The sequence below is a fragment of the Xyrauchen texanus genome, chromosome 17, assembly GCF_025860055.1.
Source record: "Xyrauchen texanus isolate HMW12.3.18 chromosome 17, RBS_HiC_50CHRs, whole genome shotgun sequence".
Lineage (NCBI taxonomy): Eukaryota > Metazoa > Chordata > Actinopteri > Cypriniformes > Catostomidae > Xyrauchen > Xyrauchen texanus.
The window spans coordinates 43,890,361-43,915,621 of record NC_068292.1 but is presented as its reverse complement, the minus strand read 5'-3'; the positions used below and the strand labels follow the sequence as shown (position 1 = coordinate 43,915,621).

The following is a 25,261-nucleotide window of genomic DNA, read 5'->3' as shown; positions in this document are numbered from 1 at the left end:
AATCAAAACACGCTGATTTCGTGTGTGTCTCTTTAAATGCAAATGAGCTGCTGTTCCCCGCCCCCTTTCCGGAAGAGGGCTGTGCCTTTACAGCTCGTGCTTCAGTTACTATAGCAACAACAAATCAGAACCAACATGACTGACAGCGTAAATACCGGAGTTCAGGCAAGACTGGGAAGAGAAATCGGCCCGGGATTTTACATAGCAACTGGTCCAAAAGTTGCTATGTAAAGTCCTTTTCTGCATATCGAGGCGCCGTTTTGTGGTCCGTTCTGCATAACGCGGCAGCTCATTTTAGCTTATCGCAGCGCATTCTACCCATTTCGAGGCTGACCCACCGGCCCGATGGCCAGACCACCCCTTATTGGCCCCAAAGTGCGTCGGCCCACCAGGAAAATGCCCGGTATGCCAGATTACAGTCCAGCTTGTCCACTGAGTCTTCAGGGTCTCTGATGCCGAGAGTACATGAAGACACTTATGTTCAATGTACAGCCAACAACAGAACACTAATGAGACATTATTCTTCTCACTGTATCTGCTCCAGCGCGGGGGGAAAAATGGCAGACTGTGTGTAGATCACTCAGGGGAGGAGCTATGATAATAGGGTGGAGTCTGTCACCAGTCGTGGGCGGGGCCTGACGTGACGTCACTTTAGAGCAGAAACGAAAACCGTTCATTTGGACACACTGTTTATGATTAATAGAAATATAAGAGGACTTTTAACATTGTAGGGTGGTTGTATGCACACACTGCAGACTCACATTTATGTACAAACACAATGTAAAAGTGAATTTGGCATAATAGGTCCCCTTTAAAGGAATATTCCGGGTTCAATACATGTTAAGCTCAATTGTGACAATGTTGATTACTAGCCCCTCGAGTAGACAAAATGACCAAAATGCCCATCCTTATTAATTACCACAAAAATATATTTATAAAAAAGAAGCAGAAATCTGTGTTCCACTGAGACACTTATAATGGAAGTCAATCTGTAAACATTAAAATACTCACTGGTTTCTAAATATAGACACAAGATATAAACAATATGCGTGTTAACTGTCCAGTGAGCATCCTTTAGCTGTATAGGGAGCTACACTGGAGGTTCAGTCATTCACTAAATAGGGAGCAAGGGAGCATCCTATAGCTGTATAGGGAGCTACACTGGAGGTTCAGTCATTCACTAAATAGGGAGCATCCTATAGCTGTATAGGGAGCTACACATGGAGGTTCAGTCATTCACTAAATAGGGAGCATCCTATAGCTGTATAGGGAGCTACACATGAGGTTCAGTCATTCACTAAATAGGGAGCATCCTATAGCTGTATAAGGAGCTACACTGGAGGTTCAGTCATTCACTAAATAGGGAGCATCCTATAGCTGTATAGGGAGCTACACTGGAGGTTCAGTCATTCACTAAATAGGGAGCATCCTATAGCTGTATAGGGAGCTACACTGGAGGTTCAGTCATTCACTAAATAGGGAGCATCCTATAGCTGTATAGGGAGCTACACTGGAGGTTCAGTCATTCACTAAATAGGGAGCATCCTATAGCTGTATAGGGAGCTACACTGGAGGTTCAGTCATTCACTAAATAGGGAGCAAGGGAGCATCCTATACCTGTATAGGGAGCTACACTGGAGGTTCAGTCATTCACTAAATAGGGAGCATCCTATAGCTGTATAGGGAGCTACACATGAGGTTCAGTCATTCATTAAATAGGGAGCATCCTATAGCTGTATAAGGAGCTACACTGGAGGTTCAGTCATTCACTAAATAGGGAGCATCCTATAGCTGTATAGGGAGCTACACTGGAGGTTCAGTCATTCACTAAATAGGGAGCATCCTATAGCTGTATAAGGAGCTACACTGGAGGTTCAGTCATTCACTAAATAGGGAGCAAGGGAGCATCCTATACCTGTATAGGGAGCTACACTGGAGGTTCAGTCATTCACTAAATAGGGAGCATCCTATAGCTGTATAGGGAGCTACACATGAGGTTCAGTCATTCATTAAATAGGGAGCATCCTATAGCTGTATAGGGAGCTACACTGGAGGTTCAGTCATTCACTAAATAGGGAGCATCCTATAGCTGTATAGGGAGCTACACTGGAGGTTCAGTCATTCACTAAATAGGGAGCATCCTATAGCTGTATAGGGAGCTACACTGGAGGTTCAGTCATTCACTAAATAGGGAGCATCCTATAGCTGTATAGGGAGCTACACTGGAGGTTCAGTCATTCACTAAATAGGGAGCAAGGAGCATCCTATACCTGTATAGGGAGCTACACTGGAGGTTCAGTCATTCACTAAATAGGGAGCATCCTATAGCTGTATAGGGAGCTACACATGAGGTTCAGTCATTCATTAAATAGGGAGCATCCTATAGCTGTATAAGGAGCTACACTGGAGGTTCAGTCATTCACTAAATAGGGAGCATCCTATAGCTGTATAGGGAGCTACACTGGAGGTTCAGTCATTCACTAAATAGGGAGCATCCTATAGCTGTATAAGGAGCTACACTGGAGGTTCAGTCATTCACTAAATAGGGAGCATCCTATAGCTGTATAGGGAGCTACACTGGAGGTTCAGTCATTCACTAAATAGGGAGCATCCTATAGCTGTATAGGGAGCTACACTGGAGGTTCAGTCATTCACTAAATAGGGAGCATCCTATAGCTGTATAGGGAGCTACACTGGAGGTTCAGTCATTCACTAAATAGGGAGCATCCTATAGCTGTATAGGGAGCTACACTGGAGGTTCAGTCATTCACTAAATAGGGAGCATCCTATAGCTGTATAGGGAGCTACACTGGAGGTTCAGTCATTCACTAAATAGGGAGCATCCTATAGCTGTATAGGGAGCTACACTGGAGGTTCAGTCATTCACTAAATAGGGAGCAAGGGAGCATCCTATAGCTGTATAGGGAGCTACACTGGATGTTCAGTCATTCACTAAATAGGGAGCAAGGGAGTAAAACTACTCAAGTAAGAGTAAAAGAGTAGCTCATTTAAAAGTACTCATGAGTAGTGAGTTGCGAAAGCAATGCCCCTTTATAATAGGGAATGTACCGTGTTACATTCCCTGAAAACCCACTAAAAAAGCAGGGTCACTTGGGGCGCTATGTCCCACAATAGAGGCAGTAGGGCAGTTGTTTGGTACAGGGTCCACATCGGGCTTCAAAGGAATAATTCACACAAAAATGAAAATGATCTCATCATTTAGTCACCCGCATGCCATCCCGGATGTGTATGACTTTCTTTCTTCATCAGAACACAAATGAAGATTTAGAAGAATATCTCAGCTCTTTTGGTCCATATAATGCAAGTAATGGGTGCCAAAAGTATGAAGCTCCAAAAATCACACAAGTCAGCATAAAAGTAGCCTAATACATGAGACTCCAATGGTTTAATCCATGTCTTCAGAAACAAACATTAGCCGCATGTCAATCAAACAGCATGCATCTACAGACACCAGGAAATAAAAGTCAATCTTTATATTTTATCTAGATCAGGGGTGGGCAACTATTTTGGTAAAGGGGCCACATCGGGCTTAATGTAGTGCATGGGGGCCACATTGTCTCCTCGATGGTTTCAGCACACAACTGAATAACACCGGCTGCATGAATATGATAATTGATTACGGCAAGAGTTACATTAACATACAGGCGCAAAGGGACTTCAATATTTCTAAATGGCACAAATAAAAAATACATTTACATATTCGTCTCTGGCTTGCTTTTGCTCGCATGTTGATGCCGAGATCTAATTTAATCACTGAGAAGGTTTACCTGCAAAGTAGCACCAAACATCACAAGCAGCCTCAAAAATGGACACAGAGTAGCCGTTTAACACTTTTCCTTGAGCAGAATATTGCACTACAGATCGCTAAGTTTGTTCAAAGGTGAAAGCGAGAGATAGAAAGTGTGCAATCGCGTGCATGGTTGCCAGATTGCACAAAATAAGTTTTACATTAGGTGGAATATTTCCAATTTGCGCAAGTATAAATCTCAAACTGGGGGTGTTTTGTTTCTTATCTGGCAACCCTGAGTATGTTAAACGCTTGTGGAGATGCGTTAGGTCCCAATGCAAGTTAACTGAAATATCCAATGAAAACTAAAAACGCTTTTACGATAAATGAGCCGCGGGCCACATTGAACCATGTGGAGGGCCTGATCCGGCCCTGATCCGGCCCGTATGTTGCCCATGTCTGATCTAGATCAACCAACCAGTGGTTGTCTTGCTATTGCAATCGATGTACTGTAATGAACACCACTGTTCAATATGTACAGCTGTCATTCAAGTTTTATACATGTGATTTGATGGGAGTCACGTGACTCTCCCTAGCCAATCATGTTGGTAGATAACAATAAAATCAGGACAGGGAAGTAGCGAACACAGACGGTGGGAAAATAGCGCATTAAAAAACAGTTACAGCACTTAAAATGTACACAAGTAAAAGTATACCATTTTTAAACTACTTAACTACAGTAACGTGAGTATTTGTAATGTGTTACTTTACACCCCTGAGCCTACCCCTAAGTATGAGCAATAGCGAGCAAGTACCACTAATGATCTTTCATCAAACTCCAGGCAGGAAAAAACTAAGTCAGTGCCAACACTGATTGTACACTCCCTGTTCTTTCCACATACCCCCTTCCCCCAATGCAACACCCTTAATAGTGCCCCATCACAAAGCCTTCATAAAAACAGGCTGCCCTTCACCCTTGTTGCCCCTCTCACTGCTTCAGGATTTCTGCTGTGTAAACCAGGAACAGATGTGCGCTGGGGCCCTGCTCAAACACCCCGCTGTTCTGGACGGCCGCCACATGCTTTTCATTCAGAGATGAAGGTTCGCAGCTCTCCTTCTAGTGAAGCCAGTTTTTTTTTCTTCTTTTAAAGTACAAAAACAAACTCTTCAAATGTCTCCCCTTAAAAACGTAACACGTCTTAACTTTCCTCGGAACGATGACAGAAGTGTTTTTTTTGACCAGGGGAATCTCAACTATTGAACAAAAGTGGAGCGTCCGGGTCAATAACGAGGCAAAGGAACTTGCAATTACAGTAAAATGTAGGTGCAATTTCAGTTGCGCAGTAGCACGTGTCGGAAATCCAGTGACGATTCTCCCCGACCAATCAGTGATCGGCTCGGCTCGCTTGGAACCTCGACCGAGGTGGTACCAAAAAAAGTGCACGGGTGACTCTCACGAAACCGGTCAAGAAATTGTCTAATGAGGCTTTTCCACTACATGGTACAACTCGACTCTGCTCGCTTTTTTGGGGGTTTTCCAGTGTGGATAGTACCTGGTACCTGATACAGTTTTAGTACCACCTCGGTCGAGGTTCCAAGTGAGCCGAGCCGATACTAAATGTGACGTCAAAATCCTGCAGATCACTGATTGGTCGGGGACAATAGTCACTGGATTTCCGACACGTGACATCAACCTGCTAGTTTTAAAGTTGGCAACAGCAATAACAGTATCGGTTGTTCACACGACTTTTGAATTGTGAAAAAAGAAATGGCTGTGCGCAAAACCACGCCGTGGTCAATAAACGAGGTGCAGACGGTCCACTCGTTAGCGATGAGCGAAACAAGTCTCACACAACTTCCACCGGACCTACCAACAGTGTAGGGAAAAGTTAAACAAACTTCAGTGACGACAGAACCATAAAGGAAAAGTGGAAGTGGTTCGGCTAAATGGACGCTATCTAAACCGGCAAGCAATGGGAGGGAGAGTGCGCTGGACTCGGCCGTGATGGAGGATGGTACGTTTTGTTGTTAACTCTATACTCTGCTTGAAAGCTTCACTTTATTTAGTTGAGCAGCTACTGGAAGCTTCTAAAACAACCAGACCAATTTAACTGTTACACTTGTGTAAAATCACCATCAACAACTGCTTTATGCAGCCCAATGAGCTAACAGCTAACAGCTAGCGCTCGTGTTATTGTTTATAGTCAGTAATGTTTGTGTCGTGTTTAAGATGATGTCATGGTAGTAGATGCGGCGCAACTATGACGATCAGCCTATAATCCCGACCCACATTGAGGCAACACTAAACTGCAGTGGACATGCAAGCTCAGAAAAGTAAAGCGAGTCGAGTCGAACCGTAACGTGCCGTGGGAAATTATTATATTTGACAAATAGAAAACGAAGCCTATTTTTTCTTCCTTGATTCAAAAGGAAATATTTTGGTCTTGTTTTAAGCATAAACCACCATATTTCGTTAGATTTCACTGAAAACAAGACTTACTATCTTACGTTATTCTGACTTTTTTTTTTTTAATGACGTCAAATTTTATATTTATTTATATTTACCAGAAAATAAGACATGTATTTTTGCAGTGTGGGCATGTTTGTGCCATTACCTGATTTGCATCATTCGTAATTGTGCTGAAAATGTTCCCTGTTTAGTGCGAGTATGGGTTACTTGGTGCCCTAGGCGAGAGCCGACGTGGAGCCTCCTCATTACGCAGCAAAAGTGACCCACACCTATCATGTCGCTTCTGAAGACATGGATTAAACCGCTGGAGTTGTATGGATTACTTTTATGCTCCCTTTATTTGCTTTTTGGAGTTTCAAAGTTCTAGCCACCATTCACTTGCATTGTACGGACCTACAGAGCTGAGATATTCTTCTAAAAATCTTAATTTGTGTTCAGCTGAAGAAAGAAAGTCTTGCACTTCTGGGATGGCATGAGGGTGAGTGAATGATGAGAGAATTTGAGAGGCACCTTTCTCCCTTTGCAGGGTGGCAGGATATGGGGCACCTTTCTCCCATTGCGATCGAGCCAGGGGCATCACAATTTGGGGCACCTTCACCCATCGCGATCTTGCAAGCTCTGTGCGGGGGCAGCCGAGCAAGTATCCCGTTGTGCTGCCCCGCACTAGGCGGCTGCCTATATCGCCTATGCCAGGATCCGCTACAGAGTACAGCTCAGTATCAGGACAATGGAGTTTATTCAGAAGTCCTCCGTTTGATCCAAGTCAGAGAACAGGAGAAAAGCTCACGGAGAACGATGCCATTGAATGTGACACTCTTAAAATAGGCCAGATATCCACAACACTTTTCCAAAGCAAACATGGCTGAATCAAAGTGAACCTATGAGTAAAAGATGCCGAACAAGTCCAAATAAAAGAGCGCTCTCTTGAAGAGCGAGAAAATATACAGTTCTGTTAAAAGACTCAAATATTTTTGGATTTAAATTTCCTAATTTAATTTCGTTAGATTCAATTATGTAATTTTTACAAATTTAAATAACTTTAATAAAATATATATTTTTTTGCAGTGTCGGATATCAAGAAATCAATAGGATATTAAAAACTAGTTCTGAATTAATTTTATATAGTTTCGCGCGGAGCGATTACATACAAAGTCGATGCAAAGATGCGAATAGACGCAAATTCGTACCAGGTAGCGCGAATGAAGCAAATGGCGCGACTCGGAACAAAAATCTGCATGACATGTCACGAAAGCCTATCAGCAAATCTGAGTATCTCAGCGAGTATTGACGCTGACTACCACCCCTGGAGTCGCGAGTTCGAATCCAGGGCGTTCTGAGTGACTCCAGCCAGGTCTCCTAAGCAACCAAATTGGCCCGGTTGCTAGGGAGAGTATATTCACATGGGGTAACCTCCTCGTGGTTCTCGGTCTCGGTGGGGCGCGTGGTGAGTTGTGCGCGGATGTCGCCGAGAATACTGTGAAGCCTCAACACGCACTTGGTCTCCATGGTAACGCACTCAACAAGTCACGTGATGAGATGTGTGGATTGACTGTCTCAGACGCGCAGGCAACTGAGATTCGTCCTCCGCCACACAGATTGAGACGAGTCACTACGCCACCACGAGGACTTAGAGCGCATTGGGAATTGGGCTTTACAAATTGGGGAAAAAAGGGGAGAAAAATCCCCCAAAAAAAATTCATAGTGACCACGTCGGTCAAGCTCCAGAAAGGACAAAAACACAGCAAGAGCTCAATAAAAGTAGTCCACACAACATGTTTGCTATATTCTAAGCCTTATAAAAGTCATGCAACAGGTTTGTGTGCAAAAAATAAATAAATTTAAGTCGTTATTCACTGAAAATCTTTGGAATTGAAATCCAGGTGCGCCATAGCCACCATATTTGCTTTCTGTACCTCACACAAACCTGTGGTATGACTTCAGAAGACTTGGAATATGACGCTCGAGTCATTTGGACCACTTATAAAAGCATTGAGATTGTCTGATGTCACTGACGTAGTAGCAGAAGAAATCAGGGTTGTAGCGGTGTGTGGGCACCCGGAATTGTAGGACACAACGTCAACGTATCCGGGACATCCATTACAGATACAGAGCAGCAATCGTTGTGATATCGGCCATGGTTGATGGCGGAAACATAAGTTGTCGGTAGAAGCCCCTCCTCCTTTCCTTTTCCGGAAGAGAAGGGGGAATACACGCGGGTTCGCGTTACTCGAGCGAACGCAAGTTTAAACACTAATTTAATCCAGCGGTCAAACTCGCGCGGGCAATGCGAGGCAAAAAATTTTACGCGTTGTATGTGAACGCACCATTAGAATAACGTTTTTTTTTTTTGTCTTTATTTTGGAACGCCCAATTCCCAATGCACTCCAAGTCCTTGTGATGGCGTAGTGACTTGCCTCAATCTGTTCGGCGGAGGACGAATCTCAGTTGCCTCCGTGTCTGATAACGTCAATCTGCGCATCTTATCACGTGGCTTGTTGAGCCCGTTACTGTGGAGACGTAGCGCGTGTGGAGGCTTCACGCTATTCTCCGCGTCATCCACGCGCTACTCCCCACGCGCCCCACAGAGAGCGAGAACCACATTATAGCGACCACGAGGAGGTTACCCCATGTGACTCTCATACCCTACCTAGCAACCGGGCCAATTTGGTTGCTTAGGAGACCTGGCTGGAGTCACTCAGCGGCAGTACTCGCTGAGATACCCAGGCCCCCAACATTGTATTGTTATCAGAAATACATTTCATATGCGATCAGATTTTCAAAAGCTATGGTCAGTCAGCCCACCAATAACTTTAGAGCATTAAAGCCACCTCCATCGATAAAACTACTGTCAATGTGAACAGGGCATTATTCTTCATGAGCCAATTTCCTACATTTTACAATGTGCCCACCCAATCAGTCTTGAGATTGTACATACGCCTTAAAAGCTTCATGCTTCGGGAACATTTAAGACAAAAGGGCCGTTGAAAATTTGAGCTGGTTTGTCATTAGTTGGGCATCCAGTGAGGCAAAGAACAAGCCAGTGTGTCGGACTGTTGATATTTCCAGTATTAAAGCACACTACACCCTCACAGTCTTTAAGAATGGCGAGTCTTTCGAGGGCGTTCTCCACCTCAGCACCGGGCACGAATCAAGTGCTGGTTTTGACAGAGGAGCCTCTTGTCCGTGCTTCCAACAACATTCTGTGCGTCTGCTATTTTGGCTTGTCCTATTAAATGTTCATTTTGATCTTGACTCTGAAGTTCTATCTAACCTCGAGCCAGGTAAGATTTGAACACCTGCAATGATCCATCAAATTCTCCTCTCTCGAAACCTGGCAACTCATTCTTTCCCTATTTTGGTCTCCGTTTAGGAACAAAAACAAAGGCTGTTTTTCTAGCAATGTCTTTGATCAGCCAACAGTCACGTCCGTGTCCAAGTCCATAATTGCCGCATTTGCTGGTCTGCATTTTTTTGCACCTTTCACTCAACGTGCTTTAGTCTGAAGCGCATACCTCCTTGACAGCTCTCTGTAAAAGTTAAAGGAACAGTTCACCCAAAAATTTTAATTCTGTTATTATTTATTCACCCTGATGTTGTTCGAAACCTGCATGCTGTTATTTATTCTTTGGAACATAAGAGATTTTTTTTAAAAGAAACTTTACACACAAGGGGTCTGGGTATCTCAGCGAGTATTGATGCTGACTGCCACCCCTGGAGTCGCAAGTTCGAATCCAGGACGCTCTGAGTGACTCCAGCCAGGTCTCCTTAGCAACCAAATTGGCCCGGTTGCTAGGGAGGGTAGAGTCACATGGGGTAACCTCCTCATGGTTCTCGCTCTCGATGGGGCGCGTGGTGAGTTGTGCGTGGATGTCGCGGAGAATAGCGCGCTACGTCTCCACGGTAACGCACTCAACAAGCCATGTGATAAGATGTGCGGACTGACGGTCTCAGACACGGAGAATAGCGTGAAGCCTCCAGATGCGCTACGTCTCCATGGTAACGTGCTCAACAAGCCATGTGATAAGATGCGTGGACTGACGGTCTCCGATTGACAGATATGGTCACTGTGAAATGCGTGCAGATACTTCAAAATGACAAAATATTGGGGCTGTCAAATTAAAGGGTTAATTCAGTGTAATTATGTAAAAATAACGTGTTAAAACAATTTATGTCCCCGGACCATAATAAGGAACATTCCTACTATCGCAACAATGAAAGTTTGAAGTACCAACTGTTTTCAACGGTAGGGGTATGACACAATGCAACCAAAGCGAGACATGTGAAAAGCGTCCGCCTGCTCCTTATAATAAATCTATTTCAATCTGATTGATGAATTCATAGATTGAAGAGGATGTAAAAAGGGTCCAGTGATGTCCCTCACGTGGGCCAACACCAGTCTCTCAAATGACTTCATGACCACATCAGAGCGACGGGTCTGTAGCCATTAAGTCCTTTGATCTTCGGTTTCTTTGGGACAGGAATGATAGTGGAGTGTTTGAAGCAGCAGGGAACTTCACACTGCTTTAGTGATCTGTTGAAGATCTGTGTGAAGATGGGGGCCAGCTGGTCAGCACATGATTTTAGACAAGTGGGTGAAACACCATCTGGGCCCAGTGCTTTTCTTGTCTTCTAGTTCATCAGAATGAGCTTTATTGCCAGGTGTTCTCGCGTACACAAACAAAAACTGTTCTTGTGCCTGGATGTCCTGGTGCTATGTAAAGTGCTAGCCTGCCATTGGGAGCAACTTGGGGTTCAGTGTCTTGCCCAAGGACACTTCGGCATGTGGGCCAGGAATTGAAACCCCTGCAATTGGCAGCTGACCCACTCTACCAACTGAGCCACAGCCGCCCCGATATATAGAAACTGCATTTAATTACATCTGAGGTTACACTAGCCGCGTTTCTAATATCGGCATGCTAGTGCATGCTAGGGCCATATGCGTTACCACTGTCACTTCCGGGCCTTCATTGTGCCTCTTTGGGGCTTTCTTTGGGCCAATGGCCTTGGGCTAAACCAGGCCAACTGGGGATTGAGGTGGGGTCAATGTCAAAGACGGAGATTCACCGAACTTGCTATATTGTGCATCCATCGCAAAACAAAGCAGTGACCAAAGAAATAAAATGTTATGGTTCGAGATCATGGAAGTTGTGCTGGGACACCATGGAAGTTAGAGTCAATGTTAAATTATCTTGATAGCTAGCTAATGTTTTACAAAAGATATAAACTCAATATTCTAGATAATATGATCCCTCGGACTGTGTGACGTTGGCACCAGGGTGGCGTATTAAGGGCGGGTTTAAGTTCAACTCTGCTGGGCTTTTGGCCCAATGGTGCGAATGCAGGTCCGAGGCAATTGGCCCCGGCTGGCCCTGGCTCGCACTGGCCCGATAGTGGAAAACTGGTTACTGTTAACCTTGGCCCTAATCCTAAACCTAACCCTACCCTGACCATAAACACTAATGTAAACCCTACCCCTAAATCTACACGTACCTCAATCTCAGTAGCAGCAAATGTGAATCTTAGCAGTTAAAGACACCTAATATAAACTGTTTGTACTCCATTACTATAGACCTCATGAGGGTTGAGTAAATGGTGACCAATTGTAATTTTTGGATGAACTATTCATTAAAAGCAGCTAATGAGGAGGCCATTACTGAACATTGAACACAAAAGGCTTTTAGAGTTAATACCAGGGAGTTACCCTAACCAGGAAGACCCTTGGGACACTCAAGCATCTGTCACTCTCCCTCGGGGCTGTTCGACCATTTGCCCATCCCCCGATACACGGGACGAGACCCCTGTGGCTCCAGTGATTTTAGAGCTTTAATAACTCGCAGCTCTGTGCTTTGAAGTTGCAGCCAGGCAGTTCAGGAATCCATTCCCCCTCTGCTTCCCTGACAATGGGCCGGGGGGAGGGAGGGGATCTGACCAAACACCGGATTTGGCTCTTTCTAATCTGAGGCCATCAGGATTTTACCTGCCTCCCAAATCCTAAAGCTGACTTTAAAAGTCAGTCAAACACAATTATTGGATACATTCCATCGTCTCCATTAACTTGAAGGAATGTTCTGGGTTCAATACAAGTTAAACTCTATCGACAGCATTTTTGGCATAATGTCCATCACCACTGAAAATTATTTTGGGTCATCTCGCAGTTAAAAGACACAACAGCATTGGCCCTGTTAACACTTGGTTTTAGGATGTGTTTTCACATGTGGACAGATGAGTCACATGGTTGACCACTTGAATTCGGTTTTCTAAAATGTGTGTTCCAGTGAGACACTTACAATGGAAGTCAATGGGGGTCAATCCGTAAACGTTAAAATACTCACTGACACAAGACGTAAACAATGTGTGTGTTACACTAGTGTTACATTAGTGTGATAAAATCACTTACTAACCGCAACTGTGTAAAGTTATAGCCAATTTTACAACTTCGTTGCCATGACAACGTACGCCGCAACCCCTCATAAATTATGATTTTAACAACTTTACAGCTCTTAAACTTTAAGTTTTAACAAAAGAAATTAATGTAAGTGCATTTATAAATTATGAGCTTCACATTTCTGCCTTTTAAACCCTCCAAAGATTGGCCCCATTGACTTCCATTGTAAGTGCCTCAATGGAACACATATTTCTGCTTTACCCTTATGTTGTGTTCTGGTCATTTTGACCCCATTTTGATCCAATTTTAATCCAATTGGAATAAAATTCCTTGAATTTGTTCACATATGGTATCTGAAAACACACACATTTTTTTTTTTTTTACTATTTTCTTAAAATGTTTTTGGTTTTATTTCACTTTGTTACATTTGTTGAGTTCCCAACCATTGGAAATGAATGGATTAGACTACAAAATACAGAAATATTGAGTGTTCAGGAGCACACACACACACACACATACATACAGCACACACACATACATACAGCACACACACACACACACACACACACACATACATACAGCACACACACACACACACAGCACACACACATACATACAGCACACACAGCACACACACATACATACAGCACACACACACACACACACAGCACACACACATACATACAGCACACACGCACGCACGCGCACACACACACATACATACAGCACACACACACATACAGCACACACACATACATACAGCACACACACACATAGCACACACGCGCACGCACACGCGCACACACACACACACACACACACACATACAGCATGCACGCACACACACGCACACACACACACACACACAGCACGCACGCACACACACACACACATACATACAGCACACACACATACATACATACAGCACGCACACATACATACAGCACGCACACCACACACACATACATACAGCACACACACATACATACAGCATGCACACACACACACACACACACACACATACAGCACACACACATACATACAGCATGCACGCACGCACACACACACACATACATACAGCACACACACATACATACATGCACGCACACACACACATACATACAGCACACACACATACATACAGCACACACACATACATACAGCACACACACATACATACAGCACACACACACGCACGCACACACACACACACACACACACACACACACACACACACACAGCATGCACGCACACACGCACACACACACACACACACACGCAGCACACACACACACATACATACATACAGCACACACACATACATACATACAGCACGCACACATACATACAGCACGCACACCACACAAACATACATACAGCACACACACATACATACAGCATGCACACACACACACACACACACACACATACAGCACACACACATACATACAGCATGCACGCACGCACGCACACACACACATACATACAGCACACACACATACATACAGCATGCACGCACGCACACACACACATACATACAGCACACACACATACATACAGCATGCACGCACGCACACACACACACACATACATCATGCACGCACACACACACACACACACAGCACGCACGCACAGCACACACACATACAGCATGCACACACACACCACACACACATACAGCACACACACATACATACAGCACGCACGCACACACACACACACACACACACAGCAGACACACACACACATAAAGCACGCACACGCACACACACACAGCAGACACACACACACATAAAGCACGCACACGCACACACATACAGCACACACACACAGAGCACACACGCACACACACACACACACACACACACACAGAGCACACACGCACACACACACACACACACACTCTGTGTGTTGAACGCCCTCTTTCCATGCACACTAAACAGTAAGGAGGGACAGGCGTTCATAATTTTTTGCAGTAATTAAGTAATCAACATTATGCCACAAATGCTGTCGACTGTTTTATTTATGTTGAGCCCAGAATATTCCTTTAATCTAAGCGCAAACATGTCTCTGAAGCAGACAAATCTCAAAACACTTATGAGCCCATTTACACCCGTCATTAGCATGGTCCCATTTCAAACGTAATGCCCAAAATGCACATTAATAAACCTGTTTGAAACGGGACAGTTTACAGGAATTTCATTGGTAACACTTCACCAGAAAGTTCCCCATCTCAAAAAGAATGAAAAAGACACAGCTCAAATTTTGAACAGATTTGACTAAATAATGCACGTAACGTGTGATGAGCGTGAACAAAAATACAAGCTTCACATTTCTGATTTAAAGCTAAAAAAGTGTGGAATTTCGCAAAATAAATAAATATCACTGATTTCAAGCAGATTCCAGAAAATGCCCCTCGTCTTCCATTGGTTGGCTAAACAAATAGTCCCGCCCAGGGGTGGACTGGGAAGAGAAATCAGCCCGGGAGATTTCTGCTTAGTCCCAGTTCTCCCGATAGCCAGTCCGCCCCCTGATCGCCCCTAAAGTGTGTCGGCCCACCGGGAAAATGCCCGGTATGCCAGATTACCAGTCCAGCCATTGTCCCGCCCCAAACTTGCACTATTCATTTAGCCAATGTTGCCATTCAAACATCCTCAAAAAAACAAAAAATATGTGATTACATGTATACAGAAATACGTCATCTTTTAAGAGGTTTCTAAACATTGTCTAATGATATATCCGGCGTAGTTTGCCACGGGCGCGTGCATCAGTTTATCTATAGGTGTCTCCTTTCAGTTCATTTAAAGGACAGAATTACAGCTGCTCAGGGGTGCAAAGCCAAACCGCATATAACCATGTGGTAATGGCTCCTTGCCCACCCCTAAATCCAATTTGAAACATCGCAAACTGCATTTGCCCATGTTAGTTATATATGTTAACCATCAATGGATCCTCCAAGATGCATAATATAATTCAAACTTCAACGATTAAGACAATTACAGTTTAAATGACTGCAACACGTGAATGTGTGTTTCTCCATCATAGAGAAACGTCTTGTGGACGATCTATAAAAAGACAGGTTTGAACATGGGGTTTTGATGAGAAGCTGGAAGTACCACATTAAATCATTTACACCATCACAAGAGCATGATTATAAGCAAGGATTCAACCATTCCTGACAATTACTATAAATAAGAAGATATAAATAAGCTTGCATTCATGTTCAAAACATGATCACACATCAGGCCATTAAACATTTAATTTGCCGTTATTTACAGCCTAAACTTCAAGAGCTCAGTAGTCTCAGTAGAAGGTCTGTTCCTCACACAAATCTATCATATGGCTTCAGAAGACCTGGAATGTAGCGTAGGGTCGCATGGACTACTTTTAAGGTACTTTTACGGTGGTGTAATGGTGTGAAAACTGCCTTAAACCTCACGGTCACATCTCAGTATATAAACAACCTAAACAAGTTTTATCTGCAATCAAACGCCTCCCGCACTCTTGAACTCACACATTCAAAGAGTCTGTCAGGTAGTCGATGACTGACAAAACATATATTGGTGCCAAAACTTTGATTAAATCGAACCTAGGACCAGCCCACTAATGACATGAGACATGCCCTGTGTGGGTGGCGGTTTCGCCTTAAGGGCACTGTCAAATTTTCCCAAATAACTCTCCCATTCTTGCCGGGAAAAGACTTTTAATAGAGTTATAGAGATCTTCCTAAACTCCCAGCCTTCACTGATGCCCCCTTTTCCATCGACAGCGTAGGTGCCCAATCTGGAAGCGTTCTGCGTGTTTGCACTACAGAAAAGGCGGTTTCGACTTCACCAAAACCTGCTGTACTCAAATCAGAAACCAGTAATGTCAGAGGCGGGGCGGTAAAATGTAGCCACCGTTACGTTTTCAAAATCATGATATTTTGTCACAATACTGTCTTATATATTCTCACAGCATTAGGTTAGTTTTAAGGAAAAGGAGATTGACCATCAATCAGATGAAGCATGAGAAAAGAAAACAAATTATAGTTATATAATATGTACAACCACAGTTATATATTTAATTAGGGTGACTAATCATAAGATTCCCTTATGATATTTAACCATGGTATTTGTAGTAAAACCATACTAACTACAAAAATAACCATGCCTATTACAATCATGCCTATTACAATCATGCCCATTACAATCGTGCCTATTACAATCATGCCTATTACAATCGTGCCTATTACAATCATGCCCATTACAATCATGCCTATTACAATCGTGCCTATTACAATCGTGCCTATTACAATCATGCCCATTACAATCATGCCCATTACAATCACGCCCATTACAATCGTGCCTATTACAATCGTGCCTATTACAATCATGCCCATTACAATCACGCCCATTACAATCACGCCCATTACAATCACGCCCATTACAATCACGCCCATTACAATCGTGCCTATTACAATCATGCCTATTACAATCATGCCTATTACAATCATGCTTATTAAAATTTTACTATAGTAAATCCATAGTTCATTTTCAAATAGGGTGATATGTTAAATTGAACATAAATTGAGACATAATATTTCACTAATAAAACTAGAATAAAACCTATTTATTTAAACCTAAATATTTAACTTAATACAAAAGGTGAAGACCCTTTAAAGCTGCGTGCACGGGGCTTGAATGAATCAGTGAATCGTTAATGTAAACTAGTTCATTTACATTAAACGTTCAAAAGAGATCCTAATGATAAATATAAAAGGGAATCATTTTAAACGGTTCTTAAACATGAACAGTCAGAAAGAACTGATTCACTAAAATTAATCAGAATTGTTTATTTCAACCGGTTCATTTAAATGAATCGTGCAAAAGAACAGATTCACTAAAATGAATCGGCGTTCCCACCACTAAACATAAGAGAATCGTTTATTTCAACAGGTTCATTTAAATGAATCGTGCAAAAGAACAGATTCACTAAAATGAATCGGCGTTCCCAACACTAAACATAAGAGAATCGTTTATTTCAAAAACAGACTCATTAAAATGAATAATTTCTCAAATGATGGATTAGAGTATAAATGTTTCGATAGTGTGAAAAATAATTGTCTAGAAAGTCATAATCAGCCGTAGTAGTTGTGATTTATGTGAAAGTGAATAAAGCGTACAGCTGTTATAGCGCCTCTAGTGTTAATCATAGGGAACTGAGAAGAACAGAAGAACGTGGCACGAAAAAACACATTTGCAAAAATATAATTGACTGACTAGGCTATAGATAGATATCAATATAATATTATATTGCCATCCCTAAAATGCACTCAAAAAAATTCTCCGGATTAAACTAATTAAAATGAAATAAAGTAAAAATAAATCTCAAAAAGACTCAAAAATAAAGATTGTGATGCACTACGATTGTTTGTAGGCATGAAATTAAGTAACACATTAAGTTTGTCATTGTTTGTCAACTCACAGGAGGTTCACAGGATGGGCACCAGCACCATTTCTGTGGAAAAAGTGTATAACTGAAGTGATGTCATGTACAGTCACAGTCGGGCATGTTAATGAGACGTATTGAGAGAAAGAGACATAGAAGCCTCTTATTCTGCCAACATGAGCACGTCTCCTCTACACTGATGTAATAGTGCCTATGGATGGACGTCCCCACTGTGAACAAGCTGTCAAAACCCATCCATCCCACATGGGAACAACAACCGCTGCACTGTCCCATTGCCAAGAATGACAAAAACAACAGCAGCTCTTGACATCACTAGAAACTCGACATGTTGTCGCACGGCCCTGTGAACACACACTCACATGTGTTTGTTTCAGTTGGTGTAATGACAATTTCTCAGTAGTCCAATGTGGTCTTTGGCAGCCGAATCTCGCACGGCACACCTCAAGCTGTTCCTTCAGCAGTATTGCTCCCTTCTAGATTCTCGAGCGAGTTGAACATGATCCAGGGATAAAGAGAAATCTAGGGTCTCCTTTACAGCTGAATAGTTGCTTCAGATTTATCTATAATAGACATGTTTATGCTGCCTTCCAAGATAACTTCATCAGCCCAAATTCCAAAGGCAGCATCAACTATATCCTTCACGGAGAAGCCAATCCCATACATTTCTGACCAATGAATTCACATAACTTTTCCAGGCGTTTGCGATTACCGGATATGGAATTTTACGCATTGATAATGATTTTTAGGAATGATTCAAGGCTTGGTTAACACCCAAGTTTAAATTCCCTGATATTTCTTGCCCGTAATTCCAAAATCTAAAATGTTGACTACACATAGGGCTGGGTATTAATACAGATTTCCGGAGTTGATTTGATTCGGATTCACAAGCTCTCAATTCGATTCAGATTCATGTGTGTATATTTCATAATGTCCATTTTGATTTTATATGAAAGAAATTCTCTTTCAAGCTCAATCAATTACCATTTGTGGCATAATATTGATCAAATACATTTGGACTCGTCCCTCCTTTTCTTTAATAAAAGCATAAACGTGTGTTCCAGTGAGACACTTACAATGGGAGTCAATGGGGGTCAATATGCAAATGTTAAAACACTCACTGTAAATAAAATAAAATCACTTATTAACCTTTTCTGTGTAACGCTATAGCCAATTTTACAACTTCGTTGCCAAGACGATACAATGTCAAGAAACCGTTAACAGAAGAATTAATGTAAGTGCTTTTATAAAATGATATGCATCACATTTCTGCCTTTAATAAACTCCAAAAATTGTGTTGAACCCGGATTGTTCCTTTAAATTGGTACATTATGAAAATATTAATTTATATAAATTTTATTTTATTATTAGAGTTTGATCACATTTTGGCTTTTTTTTTATTTGGAACGCACAATTCCCACTATTTAGTAGGTCCTCGTAGTGGTGCGGTTACTCAATCCGGGTGGCGGAGGACAAGTCTCAGTTGCCTCCGCTTCTGAGACCATCAATCCACGCATCTTGATCACGTGACTCGTTGTGCATGACACCCGGAGACTCACAGCATGTGGAGGCTCATGCTACTCTCCACGATCCACACACAACTCACCACACGCCCCATTGAGTGCAAGAACCACTAATCACCACCACGAGGAGGTTATCCCATGTGACTCTACCCTCCCTAGCAACCGGGCCAATTTGGTTGCTTAGGAGACCTGGCTGGAGTCACTCAGGACGCCCTGGATTCAAACTCGCATCTCCAGGTGTGGTAGTCAGCGTCAATACTCGCTGAACTAATTAGGCCACCTGACATTTTGACTTTTTAAAAATGTGCAAATTCCATGTTTTCAATTTGTACAATATGCAAGTATTTAAATTAATATGTAGAATAAGTCCTAAAACAGTACTGTGTCTTTAAGAACAGCGGCAGTTCAGCGAGCGTCTCACAGAAGTGTTTTGGTTGAGTGCACATTGAGTCGCACTGTTTATTTACCGCATCAGTGTTATGTTTGATTACATAGACTGTAAAAAAAGATGGCCGACGCCCCTTCGCTCTTTTCCATTGGTGAGAACTGAAGCCGCCAGTGTCCCGATATGGCGCTGACATCTTGGGACTTGAGTCTGCGCAGTTGCGATTTCAGGACCAGACCTGCACAGTAGTGAGCAGGAAGTAAAGCCGCGAAATCAAGGCCCCGCCCTCACTCTCGCTGAATCAATCGCAAGGACACGCCCCTTTTGACGGTGTGAAATAATTAATTATAGAAATTTAGATATTACATTTAAAGCTTCAATCTCCTCAGTCCTACGAAGATCCAGAAAAAAAGTCAGTTGGTGCTTCAGTGACTACTTCACTCAGAGAACCTGTCAATCACAGCTGTCAATCATGATGTCACAGCACCGTTTTTATAGCATCAAATAACTAAAAACAAACTTATTTTGAAAACAAACACTTGAAATGACATCAACGTGATAGAAACGACAGTAAATGACAGAAACTATCTTTGGAAAAAAGATATGTGAAGTGTAATTTAATCGTTTAGTTGGTCTCACGTCCCGTTGAATAACATGGGGAGGCGGGGCTTATGACCTATACTAGGACCAGCCACCGGGGGGCGATCGAGACGTTTTGGCTTCACTTTTGAGGGCTTGTGCGGCACACTTGTTTGATTAGAGGTAAATTATTCTATTTTTGTTGTTTTTGATGAACAACTGACTATAAAGAACAGAAAGGATATTAAAAGAGACATTCAAATTTGACAAATGGATTGTGCGGATCTCGTCTTTGGACACACATTCGGCCTAAACGGAACTAAAAATAAATAATAAGTCAAATTAAAAAAGGCAAATCACAGATAGTTTCAGTCGCACAGCGCCAGATTTGGATGCATATGCGACAGATTTCCACGCATCTATCTCTGGACTTAAGAATTGATTTCACAATCGTTTAAATGAAGCGGAAAACCGACATTTTTACCCACCCCTAAATATAAATGCACTAACAATTCATTCACTACCAAAATATTTCTATAAACTTCATTTCAACTCAAATGAATATTTTTGCCCATTATTTTGTTCTATGTACAGAGTGTGTTGTTATGCTTATTAATTAATAATGTTGCAAGCTTTGCAAATTGCTAATGCCAAACTCTACTTATATCATTTGTGAGTTTCTTGTGCACTTCACACAAGGAGCATTATTTGTATGATGCAAAGCGTTGCTGCCTAAAGTAGAGCACACCAAATTGCCCATTAATGAGGTTCCACCCCAGTTAGGATGCTGCCTATGTAGACAATACACAGCAAGGCTGCTCATAGGTGCTGGAACAGAGCCCACATCAACACTTGCACAACATTTCACAGATATTTGAAGCAATATCACAAACACTCATCACACACAGCACAAGCCCTAAACATATTGCAGCAATGTTTCATGCAAAAGCCTCCACTGAATGAATTGAATTGTATAAAGTAAATGCAATTGCATTTCAATCTCAGGGAGAGCTGTCAGTTGCTTTCTACTCCAACAGCATGAATCTCTCTACACACCGAGATTGCAAGCGTTTGCATCATTTTAGTGCATCAATATAGAGATTGCCATTAGTAAACACACTTTTCAAGATATTTAAGATATGAATGCATAAGCACACTAATCAGAAAAGACAAACCTGTGAGTGAAACTTTGACAAAGACTTCATCAGGGTTTCAGGAATTATTCAAATGTTCCACATTTTAAATGCATGAAATTATTCCTAGGCTGATTTAAATAAAAAAAAGTCCTGTTCTCATACACACACACACACACACACATATATATAGGCAAAATGTTAAAATGCACAAAAATAAATGTTACCTGACAATCTTTCAGATTGGGATCAGATGTGCCACATCTCTCGCCTTCTTCAAGCCCTCCTCTTGAAATAAATGAATTTACAACAAAACTATCCCCTGGATAAAAAAAATGAAACAATGCTTATGCATAAGCCAAGTCACCAATAGTTGCTATTACAAAAAAAAAAACTGCAAATGTTTTAAAAACAGTTTTAAAAACTCACCTTCGGGATTCTCTCGACGTTTGCAAGCTGCAACCGAATGGCAAAGACAAAAATCGGAGTTATTGTAATAAAATGTCTAGTATGTAACAGATTTAGTAAGTAGCTATCGCTTTCATACACAGTCTATATATATATATATATATATATTATCAGCATTAAAAAAATGTAAGATATAGGCTATATGAATGTTCCTTTTAATATTGAGGCTATAGCCTGTTTGTGAATTATGCAATGTGGAGCAGATGCGCGACTCACCATGTTTCGAGTGCAGTTTCCCCATTGTATCACTTCTTCAGTTAAGAGAACTTCTGCATGACTCACTCATTGTTACATTGTATCCCGTTTGAAAAAGAACAATCCTCAAGATTCCAAAGAGCGTTTAGCGCGCGCCGAGACATTGAATATCTATTAAAGAACAGCGGCGGATGATTTTAGTGCCGGAGTTTGCCGAGATGATCTTGTGTTTGCGATGTTGAAGATGTGTGAGGTGCGGAACCGTCGGTCCGGCCCCTTTCACTGCAGTGCTGCCCCCCATTGACACCTACAACACATGCAGCTGGAGTGCTGTTCGGTTGACACTGACACTACTTGGACACCCGAGTCACTTCTGAATTAAGTGGCATTTGGTTTTAAAGACATAAAGCACCATTTTCAAGCAAAACAGCTGACCCTTGAGCAACCTTTGGAACATTTGTATCTTTTTATTTATTTTATTTTTGCTGTTAATGCAATCAGCATGCATCTATAACACACTGTGTACACAAAATAGTTACATTAAGGACCTTCAGGACAAAAATATCCCCACTGAAACCCATTAAAACAGCAACATTTGATCCCAGTGCCATTAAAGAATAAAATTATGAATTATATGATATTGTGGTTTCATTCTGGAGCCCTGTACATTTGTATATTTTCCACCAGATGGCGCCATTTTCCTCATGTTAAGCCTATGGAGCAAATACAAGCTTTTCCCCTTAAACTCTGTTTACTGTATTATAGAGACCTGCAGGACAACTGAATACATGATGCAAATACAAGTGTGTGTGTTGTATTGATGTCAGAGTGAGTTTTGAGAAGTGTGTGTGTACTGAGAAATTGGTGTGCAAAAAAACAACAGTGGCATTATATAAACAAAATGGCATTTAAAGGGTAAAAATCCTCAAAACCAAGTCAGTGAATGTGGAAAATACTATTAATATAAAAAAAAAATGATTGCAGTTTTTTGACGTGGACATTTGTGTCCTCTAAGGACCTCTGAGTAACTTTATAATAAGAAGATTTATTTATTGACGCACAAATATTAAGCAATGTTCCTGTTATTATGGTCCCATTAATCCACTCACACATTACATTGTTGATATGCTTTTTTACTGTTGCAAAAAAAAGAAAATGTGCAAATAATCGTCAAACCAGTTTCTCAGGCGGTAATCTAACAGTCAAAATCTGACACCGCTGCATCCTTACTCTACGCAATCCTTTTTAATTACCCTGAACATCAAACGCCTCGTGATATTGTGCGATATTGTTTCCCACAAATCTATTAACGCTTCACCCAATGCATTACTATTGGCAGCTACATCAATATTCCCTCGCTTGAGTCCAGAAACACGAAAATCTGTTGAGAAATTCAGCAGCATTATATAGTTTGCTTAGTTTATAGAAACTCACTGGCAGCTTCTCACTACAGAAGTGTTGTAAATGCAACAATAACAATAAAAAAATCCCTTCTTCCAGTGATTACATTTAAACAGCTGCATGTTTTTGGATGAAGAACTGTCAGGCCTGAAGACATGGCAATTATAGTTTTGTTTATCTGGTCTGAATTCAGCGCCACAGTCTGACATGTTTGAATCTCACATCTCAGAGAAATGCGATACAGATGTATCTGTACAGTGATGGTTTGCAGGCGTTTACATGTTTGATCGGGAATCAAACGCTGATGACACACGTCAAGCCGTTCTAACAGCGCGTAAAACAGATTCTCACTTCAGACTTTCAGATCGGCACACCTAAGCAGTCAGTAATAAATGCAAATATTGTGTCAAACAGGCTTCTAAAACACCAAAGGTCAAACGTTGTGTGAAAACAACACAAGTTTGAATAAATGCATAAATTATATCATTAAAAAGGAATATTCCGGGTTAAGCATTGGTGGAATAATATCGATTACCACTAACATTCATTTTGACTCATCCCTCCTTTTTCGAGGCTACAGTGAAGCACTTACAATGGAAGTCAATGGGGCCAATTTTTGTACGGTGTAATGGCAGAAATGGGAAGCTTAATTTTCAAAAGGAGGCACGAGCTGAAATACATTTTTGTTATCATCAACATTAACTCACAAATGCTGTCGATTGAGCGCAACTTGTTTTGAACCTAGAATATTCGCTAAATAGCTTAGTTTGTGTTTTATAACTTAAAATAAACAAAGTTATTAAAGTTGGTTATATAGATCCACGCACAACTCACCACACACCCCATTGAGTGCGAGAAAAACGAATCGCCACCACGAGGAGGTTACCCCATGTGACTCTACCCTCCCTAGCAACCGGGCCAATTTGGTTGCTTAGGAGACCTGGCTGGAGTCACTCAGGATGCCCTGGATTCAAACTCGCGTCTCCAGGTGTGGTAGTCAGCGTCAATACTCGCTGAACTAATTAGGCCACCTCACATTTTGACTTTTTAAAAATGTGCAAATTCCATGTTTTCAATTTGTACAATATGCAAGTATTTAAATGAATATGTAGAATAAGTCCTAAAACAGTACTGTGTCTTTAAGAACAGCGGCAGTTCAGCGAGCGTCTCACAGAAGTGTTTTGGTTGAGTCGCACTGTTTATTTACCGCATCAGTGTTATGTTTGATTAGAGGTAAATTATTCTATTTTTGTTGTTTTTGATGAACAACTGACTATAAAGAACAGAAAGGATATTAAAAGAGACAAATCTTTTTGTCAAAAAAAGACAAATGGATTGTGCGGATCTCGTCTTTGGACACACATTCGGCCTAAATGGAACTAAAAATAAATAATAAGTCAAATAAAAAAAAGGCAAATCACAGATAGTTTCAGTCACACAGCGCCAGATTTGGATGCATATGCGACAGATTTCCACGCATCTATCTCTGGACTTAAGAATTGATTTCACAATCGTTTAAATGAAGC

General features: G+C 41.7%; 1 protein-coding gene across 1 annotated transcript in view; it reads right to left on the bottom strand.

The window, feature by feature from the left end:
* Nucleotides 1-22,594, bottom strand: part of nkd2b (NKD inhibitor of WNT signaling pathway 2b) — a 61,989-nt gene extending 39,395 nt beyond the window's left edge. The window contains exons 1-3 of the mRNA XM_052146805.1: nucleotides 22,356-22,594; nucleotides 22,101-22,127; nucleotides 21,899-21,993 (exon numbers count right to left, since the gene is read on the bottom strand). Of these exons, the coding sequence (XP_052002765.1) occupies nucleotides 21,899-21,993; nucleotides 22,101-22,127; nucleotides 22,356-22,380 (147 nt within the window). The 5' untranslated portion in view covers nucleotides 22,381-22,594. The remainder of the gene's footprint in view (nucleotides 1-21,898; nucleotides 21,994-22,100; nucleotides 22,128-22,355) is intronic.
* Between the last annotated feature and the right edge of the window lie 2,667 nt (nucleotides 22,595-25,261).